Here is a 17,641-nt window from a genome sequence, read left to right as displayed (position 1 = left end):
TGATTATAGTTATTATAATTTTGGTTGGGCGGCCGATTGTTGACGAAATTTGCTTGTTGCTCATTGTCTCCATAAGCGCAGTCGTCACTATTGTGTTGCCCATTGCACTAGACACATGGCTCGGGAGTGTGCACGGCTTGAACGGAGGCTTTTTGCCCTTGGACGGAATTGGTGAGGTCTGCCACTTGTGTCGCAAGAGCGTTCATCAACTCCATCTCGGGGGTGATTGGCATGTTCTTCAGGATGCGTCGCTCGGAAGGGCATTGGTCATTATTGTAGGCAAGCTCCTCGAGGATGTGGTAAGCTTCCTCTTCAGTCTTCTGAAAGAACGGCCCTCATGCGGCCGTGGTGACTAGGGTGCGTGAAGACGGATAAAGGCCGCCACAGAAGATTTGCACAATCATCCATCCTTGGATGCCGTGATTAGGACATCTCATCTCTAACTCCTTGAAGCGTGTCCATGCTTCAAATAAGGATTCTCCGTCAAATTGCGTAACCGAGTAGATCTCGTTGCGCCTCTTGTGCATCTTCTCAAATGGGAAGAATTTTGAGATGAACTTGATGCGCAAGTCTGCCCATGAGGTAATAGAGCTCGGAGGGAGTGAGTTAAGCCAAGTCTTGGCTCAGTCCCATAGAGAGAATGGGAAAAAGCGGAGGCGAATGGCTTCGTCGGTCACGTTATGGAGCTTGAATGTGTTCGAAATCTCGACAAAGTTTGTCAGATGATCTTGCGGGTCTTCGGCGGGTGATCCTGAGAATTGATTCCCTGGGACCATGTAGATTATGCCGGTTTTGATTTTGAAATTCTGATTACTCGCAAGAGCCGGGAGAACAATTGTCGATTCTGTAGCGTCGACCCATATTAAAATAGGGCCTTGGGCTCATCGGGAGCCATATTGTTTGCGTTGTCTCTCATTGTTCGTTCCTTTGCTTGCTTTCGGTTCATCTTGCAGAACTTTTCAATCTCAAGATTGATTAACACGAGATTTGACGTCCCGTCACTTCGCATGCACCTTCAAAACAGAGAAACAATGTAAAGAAATCAAATAGCAAAACAGATTATTTATAGACGCTATTGTAAATAACCTGTAGCCAATTGATTCCAAGATGATTTAAGGAGTGTGATTTGAGAAATGCAAAATTAAATTAACAATTAAACAAAACAAAAAATAAACACGAGATTTCAAAAGCGAGAAATAGGGGTCACGATTTCACTTGGCAACAACGTGAACGAGGGTTTCGGGTTTGAACAACTAAAATTACTTCTATGTAAATTAATTTCACTCTCTCTTTTATATCCACTAGCTTCTCTCGAGTGATCTAGCAAACCTATGCAAAAGTCGGATTATCTACCCTCTCGACCTCTAATCATGTTTAAGCAATCACATGCAATAAACACAAGAATTCAAGCAATTACACAATTGGTCTAAGCCGTCTAGCAACCTAGAAACAATATGTTGACTGAAACAAAAACAAGTCTTTATTCTTTCTCAAGAAATTAAACACTCTTAAATGATTATTCTAATGTTGATCAAGTACAAGAACACAATGAAGAACTATTTCAGTCAAGATTACAAATTTCAAACCGATCAAAGTATTATCTAACCTTATGAAACTCCCTAATCAAACTAAACCCGGCTACATCGCAACCTCATTAAAAGCTTAGCCTCTAATGGTTTCCAGGATCATAGATAAACATAAAGTAATGATGAAAAGAATAAGAAGAAGAATCGTAAGAAAGAAAGAATTCATGATTATAATAAAATAAGAATTCAAGAATGAAAATAAAGATGAAGAATAGAATAAAAACTATTTAATGGAGTTCTAGCTGAGGAATTCGTCAATTCCAAGCACAACTTCTCTCCTTTGTAAAATCTCTCAAAAACAATGATGAAAAAGTAAGCATGATAAAAAAAATAAAAATAAAATAAAAAAAGGCTGAGTTGTGTTATATAGGTTTCCAAGTCGAAGTACAAGATTTGGAGTGATCTAAACCTTTAAACCAAATCCAACGGCTCAAAATTAAGTAAAAAACGCGTGAATTTCCTCTGCTGAACAGGTCATCGCGTCACGCTAGTAGTTGGTCGCGGTTCATCGCGGCGCAATGACCAATCGTCGCGCCTCGAAGGTTCTGTACTCCAAACCGCCATCTGTTTCAGCCTTTTGTGGCGGCGCGAGGAAATCGATTCTTCAGTTTCAACATCTTCATAATGTCCGTTTTAGCTTCTTGTTGACTTCTATTGACTTCTCTTACTCCAAAATAACTTTGTGACACTTTAATGCTCTCTTTTGCACCCTTGAACCTATAAATCATCAAAACACACTCAAAACAGTCAAAAGTACCTAAGGATTCGCTAATTTTAGTTCGGAAAATAGGAGTTTTCCGAGTGATAAACGCACATATTCTGAACTACCACCACAAGTACTACTCCCGTGAGTTCTACCACCACCAGTACTACCACCACCAATACTACCACCATCGTGGCCAACATCAACACCTAAATTTCGAGCATCGGTAGCTACTTAAGGATTAGGGTTACCAATATCATCATCGAGGTGGATTGATCGAATCCAATCAAGGATTTCCTCATTTGGGTTTTCGTTACCCACCGTCGCCATCAATCTTTCGAGGATATCATATGGATCTTGCATATCCATGCCATCATTCGCAGCTTCCATATCTCTGAGTTGAAACTTTTGCTTGTAGCAACAAAATACAACCTGCTCCAAACAGTACATGTATTCAATTCCAAACTTAAAATTTAATATGCATGTACTCAATATCAAATTTGAAATCAAACAATTGCTTATCTCTTTGCCAAATCAGTGTATTCTTTGTGTAGATGTAGCTTATCGAAGACTCTAGTCACCATTTGCATATATTCGTTATGCACGTCAACATTGGAGTTGTATTGAAGCCTTGGATTTAGCCAATGAGGTGCTTCATATAACAGACGATCTAGCTACTTTTTCTACCTTTCAGACACAATGTCTACAACCCATTGTTTTTCTTGAAGGTGTGACAAACGTGCAACCATCGACTCAAACGCATTGCACATCATTCTGAGAGTGGAAACAACTTTTGTGTCAACGAAACGTAGAGCTGCGTACATCGGCTCATAAATGGAGTAAATCATGTAAATGGAAGTCCAAAAAGAGGCGTCCATCACCGTTTGCTCCACACTTTACCAGCGGCAGAATTCTTGAGCTTACACACTTCCAAGATTTTGATATGAACATGTTTCGCAGCTAGACTATATTACTGCGTATGCTCCTACATGCCAAGTAGTTCGTTGCGAATCGTGTCTTCCCAGGACAAATAAGCTCAGTAGGGCAGTAAATGAACTTTGTGATGTTACGAGCTTTCGCAATTGGTTTCGCAATAATATGACGTTTTCTGATGTCCTCAAACATGAGGTCGATACAATGTGCGGTTCACGGCGTCCAATACACTTTGTACTTCTTCATCAACTTTTTCCCATCTTTAACATAAGTCGAGCCGTTATCAGTGACAACTTGCATGATGTTGTGCACCCCAATTTTGTCTGTGACATCTTTCAGCACGCCATATATATATGCGAAACCTTTGGTCTTATTCGAAGCATAGATAGACTTCAAATATAATGTACGTCCAGCGGAGTATACCATGATGTTGAGAATACTCTACTTAATGGTCTCGGTCCAACCGTCGGACATAATGGTACATCCATATTGTTTCAACGTGGGTCGTTGTGAATCCACATACTTCTCGAAGTCCTCAACCTCCATCGGTAAGTACACGGAGGATATCTTATAAGGCGAGAGAATAGGCACACCAGGACCCATACAAGAATAATGAACAAATTTATATTTAAACTTCTATAACATAACTAGTTATATATTTAAGCATTTAAAAATAACTTCTAACACGCTTCGGCGACTCCAGCTATTATGTTCTTGAAATGATGGGATTTTACTTTGTTGAACGCAATATTAATGTGGATGAAAAACTTGCTAATTAGACGGCCTACTTTTTTTTCTTACCGGATTCACCATCTCCGAAATCCTTTTATGCTTCTCACTCTCAGATCTATAAAGAGACGGAGCCGAGGGCACTCCACCGAGACCCTCAAACTGGCTAGCAAATCTTTCTAAGGCTTCTTCTAGACGGCTCTTTTTTAATTATCTAAACAACTCTTTTCCAGCCTCGGCTTCTTCATCTGAATCATCAAGAGTCTGTGTCAACTTTCGACCCACCTTAATACCATAATTCTTCTTCTTCTGCCTCTTTTAGGTGCTTTCTAGAAGCACATCTCGGATCTCAGTTCAAATCACGGGAAGAACTTTTTTGCATGGCCTTGCATTTTTTACGGGATCAATACCACCCAAGTTGTATTTCATTCGAGTTATTCCGCCAACTTTCATTTTCCAATCATAAAAGTGGCACGTGAACTTGTCCGCACTCCCTTGGATGGGTGTACAATTAATTTCCTGCCCCTTCGTTGATCATTTCTGTAAATAAAAAATTCATGTCACAATATCTCAATCATAATTTTCAATTTGAAATATAACAATCACAATTTATAATTCGCAATCTCGTAATCACAATTTAGTAATCTCAATTTCAATATCACAATTTCAAATCCACAATCATATATTCTAAATAAAAATTTAACAATCTCAATTTCAATATCACAATTTCAATCCACAATCATAAATAATGATTTTAAAATTTTTTACTCTGCCGGAAAAACAAATGGCCACCGGTGGGGGGTTGCCGAAAAATTAAAACATTCCCGAAACTTCACAAAAAGTTGGGGATATGAAAGATAACCACGTCCTAATCTCAAATATGTAAAAAAAAAAAAAAAAAAAAAAAAAAAAAAAAAAAAAAAAAAAAAAAAAAAAAATCAACAAAACTCGAGTGAAATCAATCTAATAAGTAAAAACAAATTCAAAATAATCAAAACTCTAACTTTGAAGCTTACCGTTCGTTCAACGCTGAGATATCAACCTATATCGTTGATGGTTTATAAAATATGTCCTATGATTGGTAATTTCACATGGAGAAGAAGGTTTCGCCCTTGATATCGCCGAAATCGTATAAGAGCTTGAAAGTCGGCGTCGATGTCTTCTGGTAAGGATCGGACGGTTTTTTCTTTTCTTTTTGGATGATATTTTGCTATTTATAACTAAGCAAAATATCGCGATATTTTCAATTATTGGCGATATATAGCGATATGAAATCGATATATTAGAAAACGATAACAATTATGTAAAATATTTTAGTGAGACACTCGAGAAAACGAAATATCGACGATATATAGCTTAATATCGCTGAAATTTTGATCCTTGATCTAAAGTAGTTGAGACATCTCTTTATCTCAAAAGGAGTAACAATCAACTATATAATAGTTTTCAACCTCCAACTGGAAAACCAATGCCTCAAAAGCATTATTTGGGATATTGATTGATTCGAATATTTGACATATGAGATTCCAATAGAACCCGTGTAAATTACGCACATATATCAATTGGCAACCCAATTGACTAGCAAAAGACTCCCACACAATTTGAAAAGCTCCGGGGTAGGCAAATTAGAAAGAAAAAAAAAATCAGGGGAGTTCATTTGAAAAAACAATCTCAAGTCAAGCTAATTTGTAAAATTTTAAGATAATTAAATTAAAAATAGACCAACAATGTATATATATATATATATATATATATATATATATATATATATATATATATATGAAGGGGTCATATGACTCCCGTGGACCCTAAGTAAATCTGTCACTGTCCACACATACTTAGGGGTGGCAATTTGGTCCGGACACGAAACACGAAACGGTTACGACACGATTTAAAGCGGATTTGGATCTTAATAAATGGGTCGGTTCTTAATTGGATCGAACACGCTAACACGATTAAATAATGGTTTAAAACGACACGATTACGGTAACACGATAAAAAACCGATTAACACGATTATTAAATGGTCGGCACGAAACACGATTACGACCCGCACGATTACTATAATATCATAATAACGTATTAAATTCAATTTTATTTTATTTCAGTTTTAATTCAATTCATATCGAACAATCACGATTCACAATCACAATGACTATAGTTTCATAATAATGTATCATATTCAATTTTATTGAATTTCAATTCAATTAAAGTCATATTGAAAAATAACAATTTAAAATTGACTATCACAATAACTATTATCTCATAACAACGTATCATATTCAATTTTATTTTATCTCAATTCAATTTATATCGAACAATTTCAATTCACAATCACAATAACTATCATCTCATAATAATTTATCTTATTCAATTTTATTGGATTTCAATTCAATTCATATTGAAAAATCACAATTTAAAATTGACAGTCACAATAACTATAGTCTCATAATAACGTATCATATTTAATTTTGTTTTATTTCAAATCAATTCAATTCATACCGAACCATTACAATTCACAATCACAATAATTATCATCTCATAATAACATATCATATTCAATTTTATTTGATTTTAATTCAATTCAATTCACAATCATAATAACTATCATCTCATAATAACGTATCATATTCAATGTTATTTTATTTTATTTTAATTCAATTCAATACACAATCACAATAACTATCATCTCACAATAACGTATCATATTCAATTTATTTGATTTCAATTCACAACCACAATAACTATAGTCTCATAATAACGTATCATATTCAATTTTATTTGATTTCATTGTAATTCAATTCATATCGAGAAATCACAATTTAAATTTAACTATCACAATAACTATAGTCTCATAATAACATATCGTATTCAATTTTATTTGATTTCAATTATAGTAAAATGACTTATTACCTCCATTTGCTTTCAAATTCAATATCTAATTTTTATCCAAATAAAACATTCCCTCCATAATATTCCCTCCATATTCTCCATAACATTAGACTAATATTTAGATTTGATATCCCTCCATAAAATTCCCTCCATATTCTCCATGAAACTATAAATAATTAGACTAATATTTAGATTTGATATCCCTCCATAACATTCCCTCCATATTCTCCTTAAAATTTCAACTACCTATTTTGTTTACTTTTACCCTTCATTATTTTCCCTCTTTTTTTTTTGATATTTTGCCAAATTTTTTGTGTGAAAAAATAGGAAAAGAATAAAGGAAAAACAAAAGTATTAGTTAGCCACGTGACTCAGTATCGATGTATCGGAAGTTAGTGTAAAAAGAAAAAGGACAATTCTAATCTTATGACTAATATGTTTTTTATTATTATATCGCATTTAATTGAGTCCGAATGTCTAAACACGGTTAAAACACGATTAAATACCCATTTAACACGACTATTAAACGGTTTAATTTAAAAGGTTATGGATCTGTAAAAAAAATAAACGGTCGGATTTGGATCTATATTTCAAACACGATTAATAAATGGTCGAATTTGGTTCTAGCAATTATTTATGCAAACACGATTAACACGACACGATTACGACACGAACACGAAATTGCCATCCCTACACATACTAGCTTAACCTAACCTAACCCTAACATTCAAAGAAAGACAGGATATTTATTTTTCTAAAACTAAAATTAATGGAAACATCAACTATTAAGAAAGTGCCGAGGAAGTTCGAAGGTCCAAGCCTTGGAAAAACTACTTGGCTTGCCTAAAAGAGCATCTTGAGTGCAAAAATAGATTTTCGGAGAGATAAATGACGACGGAGAACTCATCGCTAGTGTTGATGAAATATATAATAGACTTTTTAGAGAACCACTAACAGAGGCGGAGAGAAATCGCGGGCCTGGGAGGTCAAACTCGACAGTGCAGGCTAAGCTTGTTTAATGTCGAAGATGTTGTGCTTCATCGTAAACATCATCTAATCCATCTTGACCTTGCACTATGACACAAGCTGTTGGGTTATGAAGGACGAAGCATAGAAGATCTTTTTCTTGGAGCTTCGAGATGAGGTACGCATGGTTTGGTCCGCCGGTCTCGATCCCAAACTACAACAAGCCGTTTTAAACAGTTTGAAAAAGTTGAGACCGAATTGGGATCAGATAAGGAAAAAAAAAAAAAAAACCAAACCAGCCAAAACCGTTTTGTACCGGTTTTGTCCGATTTAAATCATTTAAATTAAAATATTCTTTTATTTTATAAATTAGATTTAAATCTTCTAAATAATTAAAAATTAGAATTTTTGACATGTTTAAAATATTCTATTGTTAAACTTAAAAACTCTAAAAATAAATAAATTAGCATTTAAGACATGTTTGATAAATCATACCGAATCGATTTGAGATATGTTTTTAGCTTAACCTATGGTTTATTTATGGTTTTCTATTTTTTAACACCAAATTGCAACTCCCTTATCTTGGGTCGTCGAGATTAAACATGTAATTTCATACGTTTAGAAAAATGAAGAAGCCTATGAAAGAGAAACATGGGAGAGAGAAATACGTTTGTCCCCTCCTCACAAATAGTTGCCTTTAATTTTTGAAATGTTACACTTAAAAGAGAAAATGGCGGCATAAATCACCAAACTCTTACACTAATTACAGTTCAATCCTCATTCTTTTTTTATGGCATAAATCACCAAACTATGAATACTGTTGCAACATTGCTCGATTCGACAGTAGATTTTGAAGGAAATTCACGCATCAAAATTGTGGTAATATCGTTCAACCACCAGTATATTGAATCATTTGGTGTATTTATTATCGATTTAATTCAGCACCAAACAACAAATCATTTAATATTTTGAATCAATTATGCTAATTTTTTGGTTTTCTTTGAAATTTGCTTCTTCAATCCTCTGAAAATCGCGATTTTGAATTATTGGTTTTCTCAGCCATGGAATAGACGTGTGATTGCGTCAATCTTGTGGGTGCGAGGGACTCGTGGACCAACTTGAATCCTGGACGGAGGTTCTATGCTTGCTGGAAGAAAAGGGTGAGCTTTTTTTCTTGGAAATTAGTAATCTTGTGTTTGTAACTACTAATAATGTTCTCAGGAAGATGGTGGGTGCTCGTTTTTTAGATGGAAAGACCCAAAAAATTGTGTCCCCGGTCCAAACATATTATCCCTGGTTTGATCAGGAATAGGAATTCGTTAGAAGTCGAAATTGCGGCACTTCGAAGTCGAATTTTCAAGCTTCAAGTTGCTCTGGTTGAAGTTGTTTTTCGATGTATGAGTGCTTTATTTGCTCTGATGTGTTTTAGGTTTTAGTCATGTTTGTCAAAGGGCTTTGTATTGATGTGGTCTTAGTTTTAGTTGTGTTGGGTTTAAGTTTGAGGCTCTACCTTGTGTTTGGGTTTGCAATGTTTTTAGGCTCTGCCTTGTGTTTAAGAATGCAATGAAAACTTCTTGTGTTCCAAAGTACTGATTCTTTGATTCTGTGATTCAAACAGTCAAAACTGGTTACAAAAACATGTTGAAATCAGACTGATTTTGTGATTCAAACCATGTTGAATCTTCATTCATTCTGTGATTCATACAGTCAAAACAGGTTATAAAACAGGTTCCAAAACATGTTGAAATCAGAATGATTATATGATTCAAAACATGTTAAATCTTCATTCATTCTTCGATTCAAACAGTCAAAACATGTTACAAACAAGACATTCCAAAACTATACAAAAAATCCTATCAAATTACACGTCTAAAACAAGGTCAAAAGTCCACAAAATATCATGTCAAACTACACAGCCAAAACAAATAAGTTCTAAGCTTAACAACACACAAAATGCTAAGGCCTAAACAACACTGTGTCATAGTTAATCTGAGATGAAGAAGCAGCAGTGTCCTTTAATTTTTGAAGCTGTTTATTCCGTCTCTCTCTTCTTTTAATTGTCTCTGGGGTTGAATGAAACTTGGCAGGTCTGCCTCTTTTTTTCCTTTGTGGCTCATATCTGTCAACAACCATAACAAACAATTCTTAGAAGTAAAAAAAACATATAACTGCAACTAGAAAATTAAATTAGAAAGATTAAATACCTCACAGAAGTTGGGTTAGAGCATTTGTTTCGATGATGTCCTTCTTGGCCACATCTGCTACAATGATTACGTTGACTCTTCCTTGACAATTTTGTGGCATGATCTGGATAAGGAAAGCCAGGAGCTGGTTTATCATAGCTTTTAGCCCACTTCTTCTAAGGTCGTCCAGGTAGAATAATGCCAAGTGGTGGCAGAATCGGGTTCAATCCAGGTTCAGACCATTAATCTGAACTTGTCATTGGTTCAATGACACCATTGTATGCAGCAAAATAAGCCTTGTGTTTATATCAATCATCAACAAAATTAATGACGTCTAATCCAGACTCCCAAATACACGCTAAGGCATGTCCACATGGGAGGCCTGTTAAGTTAAAACTCGTACATGTGCACGATCTTGCTCTCAAATCCACCACAAATTTTTCAGAACCAAGAAACATTACCTAATACCTTGCATTCCTAGCAAAAGTCGCTTGACAGTGCTTTGCCACATTCTTGCAATTCTCAAGGAGTTTAATGATCCAGAAGCCAACTAGATGAATCCATTTTTGAGCCGTTGTCCTCTTTTTAGCAAATTTGGTCATAAGCCAGAATCTAATTTCCTCTAGCAACGTGATAATTGGTTTTTCTCTTGCTGGTAGTATAGAGGAGTTAAAACTTTCATGTAGATTGTTGAGAAGCGTATCACATTTCACAAAAGTTCTGAAATATGATTTACTCCACTGTCTCGGATCCTTCTGCAAAAACCACTCATATGCCTTCCCGTCCACATCTTTAAGCTCACTCATTCTCTGTTTGAACAAGGCCTCTGTAATTACTTTAGCACATGACCATAACATTTGCTTCGACTCTAATCCGATATGCTCCTTCTTGAAGTTATCGTGCAAATGTCTAACACAGAACCTGACTGCAGCACCAGGGAATACATCTGACACAACTCTCTCTAAGCCCTTTTGTCTATCACTTATCATAGTGAAACCAGTAGAATTATGTATGCCCAAATCTTCAGTCAGAAATTTCACGAACCAGGTCCAAGTCTTAGTGTTCTCCTTCTCAACTACTGCATATGCTACCGGATATAGAGAATTGTTAGGATCTACACCCACAACGGCCAATAACATCCCTTTACAATAGCCTTTTAAAAAAACAACCATCAAATACAAGCAAAGGTCTACAACCTTTATTAAATCCCTCCTTGAAAGCAGCCAAACAAATGTAGACCCGTTCAAATACTCTTTTGCCATTCACCAAACTTGTTTTCAGTAGAGTTGTTGACCCGGGATTTGTTGCCATCAACTGCTTCCACTAGTCTTCCAGTATTGCATATTTTTCTTTTACAAATCCTTCTAAGGCTAGTCTTGCCTTTTTATGGCTCGGTAGAACTTGTCTTTGCACATGTTGGTGAACTTTGCTGCACAGGTTAGTTCTTTAAAGGTTTGATAGTGAAGTGATGGGCTAGCCAAGAACTTGTAATGAGTTTATTATCAAAGACGATGCCACAGTCGTGCTCATCAATCAATGTGTTAATTCGAAGAGACTTGTTATCAGACTTCTGGCATACAACAACCATTTGCACCTTTTGCATTTACATTTTACTTAAACCCTAGTTTGATCCTTTCTTATATACTTGAATTCCCTATCGACCTTGATGAACTTCTCTCGTAAAACACATCTCAGACGGCTAATCGAGGGGAAATACATACTTGAACTTGAAATCGGTTAGGTTCGATTGCGAGTTATACTCATTCTTCCTTGGCTGGTTGTCGTCGTCGATGTGGATGCTTTCAAGGTCGCTCTCAGACCGAAACCCATCAAACTCTTCATTTTTACTATCGACGTCGCTACACACTTCACTCACAGCCGACCGCCATTGCTCAGGGTGATTCGTGTTCTGTGTTCGTAACTCCTCTGCATCCTCTTTCGTCGTCACTGATCCCGTTACCAAACTCTTCCTCTTCGAATTCGAAATCTTCATCCATCTTTGATTCGCATTCTGGATTCTTTGCGCTTTCACTGTTTGGTTTAGGGATTTTGATTTGATTTTAGGGATTTCGATTTAATTTTAGTAATTTATTTTTTCTATTTGTTTAGTTATCTATTTGTTTTATTTCATTATTTATTTCTTTGTTTTAACTGATATATATATATATATATATATATATATATATATATATATATAAGTTTTCTCTCAATTTAACGTTCACATTAGGGCTACATTTAATCTGAGCCGTTGCTTATTTTTACGGAATAACGGTGCAACAATATTCATAACTTGGTGATTCATGCCGTAAAAAAATGAGGACTGAACTGCCAACTAGTGTAAGAGTTTGGTGATATATGCCGCCATTTTCTCCACTTAAATATAGTCAGTTTTGTAATTTCCCCTTTCAAAATAGCAAACATCTGCAACGAGTCTAATTTCCACTGTAAATCTGCGAGATAGTCGCATAATTGTCTCGTTTAAACATTCTAATTTCTTAAATACCTAATTTTATAAGCTTTTCATAAATATCTCTTCATTTTCAATTTTCAATGTTTTTCTCGTTATTTTAAATAAAACTGTAAACACAAAAAATAATGTCAAAAAAACTTTAGTTAACGAAGAAAGCACTATAAAATAAAGAAAAATTGTCTCATTTGCCACCAATTTCATAACATTTTCCCACTTTCCATCAAAAGACTAATTTTTCCCAAAATGCCACCATCGATGTCAACAATGTTGACATCTATTTTTGCCCTGCACTATGAGATGTCAACAATATTGACATCTCGGTGACATTTTGAGAAAAATTAGTCTTTTGGTGGAAAGTGGAAAAATGTTATGAAATTGGTGGTAAATGGGGCAATTTCTCTAAAATAAATAGTAAAAGAGTTAAATGAGGGATTAAGTTTGAAAAGAAAATATTGGAAGTCATTTTCACCGTTTGTGAAGGTGCTAAACATGGACTATTTTTTGCTCAACTACCAATTCCAAACCCGTCTTTAACGCTGATACATCTGTCACGACTTCTTTAGGCCCAATAATCCAGCTTTTAAGGCTCTAACTCGAGCTCGACAAACTTGTTTGGAACCATGAAGAGAATGGAATTTACACTCTGCAATCGGAGTACAAGCTCGCCATAAGAGATAACAAGAGAGGTCCCTCAACTTCGTTGACAGGCCTAACCTTGAGACGGTGGAAGAAGATATAGAGTCCTCCAACGACACGCTCAAAAGAAGAACGATTTTCACACCATTTTTTACTGCGACCGAGCACCAGATATTTGGAGGAACTTGATCTTGAGCTCATGCTCAGACTCTTTCGATGACATCTGACAATGTGCCTCTTAAGGCTTAAACCACACGGAACGGAGATCGAGTCGTTCTGAAACTCCATACTCTAATCGTACCATCATCGGTTTGCCAGAGACAACAATCTGCAGACCGAGTCGGCCGAATCTGATTGCTTTCAAGCAACCCAACTCATCAGTAGCAAATGGGTTTTAAAGTAAAAGTCAACTCAACCCAAAACATTGACAGAACACATCAAAAATGTTATATAAATACATAAACACCTATAAGTTCATGAGTTATTTTTCTTCATGATTTAGAGAGAATGTATCATAGCTTGTTCTAAAAAAAATAACTGAAAATAAAAAAGTAACGTAGCTCAAAAACTCAAGCACCTGGTCTAAATATATTCAGACCCGAGATATATAAATTCAAAAGAGCAACTATCATAAGAGGCCGTGTTAGCAATCCCCACATCGAAAATAAATATAAATAATTATTTTATAGTACGTAGCGTATTATATTTAACCAGCAAATTTATACTAATATAATGTAAGCATACCAAGCTCTACCTAACCAGCAAAAACATCTGAGACGCCCAATCATTTTATATGTAGCTTATCATGGAAAGCATTTCATTCTCTGCAGCAAACAGCAAATATATATGTACAAAAATAAAAATCAGTATGGTTCATAGTGAAGATCTTTACATGTTAACAAAAATACTATCTCAAACCACCTGTTTTTCAATTTCCACCACCGATGCAGCTAGCCTTCGCTTTAAATGTAATCTGTCGAATTGGCAATTTTCGATCTCTGTATCTACACACAATAAGAGAATGTATAAATAATTATGATCAACGCAATAATGTTCATGAACTATCATTCTGTAAAATACTATGTATGACTATTGTGAACGTAAAAATGTAAAATGGAAACAGATATGAATCAAGAGCGGAGAAATTGTTGTTCTTACCATAATAATATGACGACAGAATCGTCACACGCTCCTTCGGCTGAGAAAATACAAGGGCGGTTATTTGAAGATTGGAATGCAGGACCAGTAATATAAAAATAAATCAATACCAATATAAATATCGGAGAGAACATGAAATATTAGAACCATAAAGCAAACACTGTTCAGGAGTGCTTAAAGCTGTTAAACTCTTATTGCTACCACTTTTTTTTCTTCATACGAATAGATCATGAACGTGGGGCATTACGGTTCATTAGAGAATTGAGCTGCTGAATTAGTTTATCATATACATCAGTGACAGAATTTTTCCATTTTCAGAAATGGTCTAATGTTGAACTTATAATATTATTGGAAGTGTATGATGGAGGGTAGCGATCGATCAACCAAAGTCGAGGAACAAATTAAGTCTTGACCCCATCATCCAAGTCAAAGACCAAAACAAGGCCCAAGTTCATAGATCAAGCTGGTTACTCCGTACTAAGCTAAAAGAAATCATTTCAAAGGGCCCAGACATCGAGGTTCAGGTCTCGGCCCCAACGAACGAGCCCACATTAAACATATTGAAATGGGCGTCAGAGAGCGCATCTGGGTATACCCTCAATAGCTAGGGTTATTCTCTTCAAGGTTTGAGATACCATTTACTGTTATCGGGCCGGGACTCAGATTTTGTGGGTATACCATTTACCGTAAGGGTTTACCGTGGGTTTTCCGGGAAAGAAACCGATAGTTTTTCCATAATAAATAAATATTATATAAGTTTTTATAATTTTTATTTTTTATTTAAATTTATTTTATTTATATTTTTATATATAATTGCGGTAAACCCCGGTTTTTATGAAGTTCTTAACTGAGTCGGGCCGGTTTTTTACATCACGGGATTCTCTACCGATACCGGCGCGGTAAACCCCAGTTTTACCCGATATTTCACGGTTTTGTACGTTTCACTACCGGGATCTGTCGGTAAGCGGTAAACCGCGCGGTAACCCACCAGTTACCCCGGTAACTCAAGCCTTGATTCTCTTTTCTCAGGTGACAGGAGAGTTTGAAAAATCTCTTCTCCAACAAGGACAAGGCTATAAGTCAAGGATTCGATCCCCATTTTAGCTACGCGCGATCACATGATCTGGCCCTGGATCGAACAGCAGAGCATTAACAGGTTGCTCGGCTTACCATATGGAAAATTGACAAAACTCGACGAGGTTATTCCATCCTCTAGCTTGAATACGCAGCGGTCCGCAACAAGGGTTCGAATCTTGAAGATACTTAGAATAAAGGAATTGCCTAGAGCCTTTGCAATGTTTCAGCAATGGTATAGAGATTTTCGAGGTTGCACTTAGACCCCAAAACAATAGTTTTGGTCGATTTAATAACCAAGCTAATTATTATTAGCAGTAATTTAATTGCTGATTTCTTTACAGCCGATACTGGATAGGCATGATATTTTAGTAAATTATAATAAAAACACATAAAATAAAATCTACTAACTAGTCTTGTACTAATCACATGTTAATCTTACTGGTATAGCCAATAATTGGTTTCGAGACTCAATTGACCAGAATTAAATATTAATTTGAAGGCATTCGTTTAAACTGTTAGATAGATGGTTAGATAACTATTCCAAAGGTCAAACTCTTATAGTTTGGGGTTGATAATAATTTCTACATCCTTAGTTCAAAAATCATACTCGCCAATAAGACTTCTAGGATCAGATATAACAGATAACAAAACCAGAACAGCTTACCATCACAAACATTCCCTCTTTACGAGTTGGTAGTTCCTCCATCTTTTTCAATGTCTCGTCGCCTTTGGTAAGCTTCCCAAATACAGCATACTGTAAGGGAATCAGAATCTCATTACTTACAAGAAACTGCACCAAATCCTTTCTCCACTAACCAATTAGAAACATCAATCTTTATACCTTTCCATCGAGATGAGGAGCGTCACCGAGAAGGATCGAAAAGGAAGATTGGGCGCTGTTTGGATCATCATATCTACTCAAACAAAAAAACAAAAAAACGAGTGAGCGAGCACAATAGAGAAATAATACCAAGAGAAGACACAAGTACATGAACGAAAAAACGACAACACCGAAGAAACGCGTGCCACAGACTTTACGTATAGAGAAAAGTTAAAACGGCATTGAAACATATCTGACATTCTCAGCCTCTTCAGTATACATTACGTTTTAATATCAATTGTAGAAGCGTTCGAGTCAAATCTACCTAAACATACACTCAATGTAAAATCAAAACTGCACTTTAAGAAGGAAAAAATCTACCGAAAATCTTAAACATCCCTTAAAATGAAAGAACATTCTTCTACTTTCAAAAGCACTGTACACAAAATCCCCCTCAAAGAAAAACTTCCCTGTAAGCAATTGAGTGTAATGACTTGACTCATGTTTGGACTCTACTAACAAACACATCTAAATATCAATTATTAGTACCTTCCCATGGAAAGAATACCTCTGACATGCTTAACCTCGCTAAACTCACCCACGACTGACTTCTCAGCTTCCAATCTCTGCTCTGCGTTCATCGGAGCGGATCTTCCGCTTGCCACGTCAGCTACTTGGGCAACAAAACCCTTGTCAACCTGGTCAACAACGAAAGAGAGAGAGAGAGAGAGAGAGAGAGAGAGAAAAGAACAAAAATGATAAAGAGTTCACATTTTAAATCACAAAAACCATAATTTCAACAAAGACGTTGATTTACTCTAAAGAAGTGATTGGTATTGTAACCGCCGAGTCGGACGAGCTTGAAAATGTGGTCAACAGTTATTGGAGCCACGCTCCGATAGAATCCGAATTCGATGTCACCGTGCTCTGTCTAAATTAACTCAATTCGATCAATTAAAAATCTTTAAAAAAAAAAAAACTTCGAGGATCGCGAAATGGAAATCGAAACGAGATCGCTGAGACTGATGACGAAAATATAGATGACCTGGAAAACGACACGTTCGGATCCAAGCAGGGAATCTTGAGAGCGGACATGGACGACCTTGAAGAAGAGAAGTAGACAGAGATTGAAGACGATTGCGAGAGGATCGATCTTCGTCGTCTTCGACATTTTTCTGTTCATTTTTTTCTTTTTCTTTTTTCTTTTTGGCGCTCTTTAGTCTTTGGTTAAACTGTGCAAACGGGTCAACTGTAACTATAGCTCGATTTCAATTTAGTTTGCAAATTACAATTATGGGCTTAATCATGGGTTTCGATCTTATTTGGGATATAGTAACTTACAGATATGGGCCTAATCATGGGCTTTGATCTTATTGAGCTAGTCAACTGTGTCCCAATTTCTTAATGCGCTTGGTCAACTGTATGTGGGCCTAAACAGGGTCTAGTCATAATCATATCAAAATTAAGTTGATAGTATTTTTTTTTTTCG

General features: G+C 36.0%; 1 protein-coding gene and 1 non-coding gene across 2 annotated transcripts; one reads left to right on the top strand and one right to left on the bottom strand.

Annotated features, from left to right (window-relative positions):
* Window positions 1-414: 414 nt before the first annotated feature.
* On the top strand, window positions 415-518 carry LOC149403063 (small nucleolar RNA R71). The gene has a single exon (XR_016296242.1). It is a non-coding gene; the product is annotated as a small nucleolar RNA R71 (small nucleolar RNA).
* A 13,003-nt stretch (window positions 519-13,521) lies between these two features.
* Window positions 13,522-17,418, bottom strand: LOC149403062 (Cyclophilin-like peptidyl-prolyl cis-trans isomerase family protein). The gene is made up of 8 exons (XM_089609856.1): window positions 17,198-17,418; window positions 16,970-17,083; window positions 16,702-16,850; window positions 16,174-16,246; window positions 15,997-16,086; window positions 14,256-14,295; window positions 14,019-14,101; window positions 13,522-13,921 (listed from the first exon to the last, which is right to left on the bottom strand). Exons 1-8 carry the CDS (start codon window positions 17,333-17,335, stop codon window positions 13,901-13,903), a joined length of 708 nt encoding a protein of 235 aa, XP_089465982.1. The 5' UTR covers window positions 17,336-17,418; the 3' UTR covers window positions 13,522-13,900.
* Between the last annotated feature and the right edge of the window lie 223 nt (window positions 17,419-17,641).

This window comes from Urtica dioica, chromosome 3 (genome assembly GCF_054948205.1).
Source record: "Urtica dioica subsp. dioica isolate 48M chromosome 3, U.dioica_male_clone48M_v1_H2, whole genome shotgun sequence".
Lineage (NCBI taxonomy): Eukaryota > Viridiplantae > Streptophyta > Magnoliopsida > Rosales > Urticaceae > Urtica > Urtica dioica.
Note: the sequence above shows the minus strand (reverse complement) of the source record. Positions and strands in the feature narration are given on the sequence as shown.

Coding starts and splice junctions, on each gene's coding strand:
- LOC149403062 (XM_089609856.1), bottom strand. CDS start 17,335: ATGAACAGAAAAATGTCGAAGACGACGAAGATCGATCCTCTCGCAATC. Junction 16,851..16,969: donor ATACCAATCACTTCTTTAGA/GTAAATCAACGT, acceptor GTTGTTGACCAG/GTTGACAAGGGTTTTGTTGC. Junction 16,247..16,701: donor GGTATTCTTTCCATGGGAAG/GTACTAATAATT, acceptor TTGTTTGAGTAG/ATATGATGATCCAAACAGCG.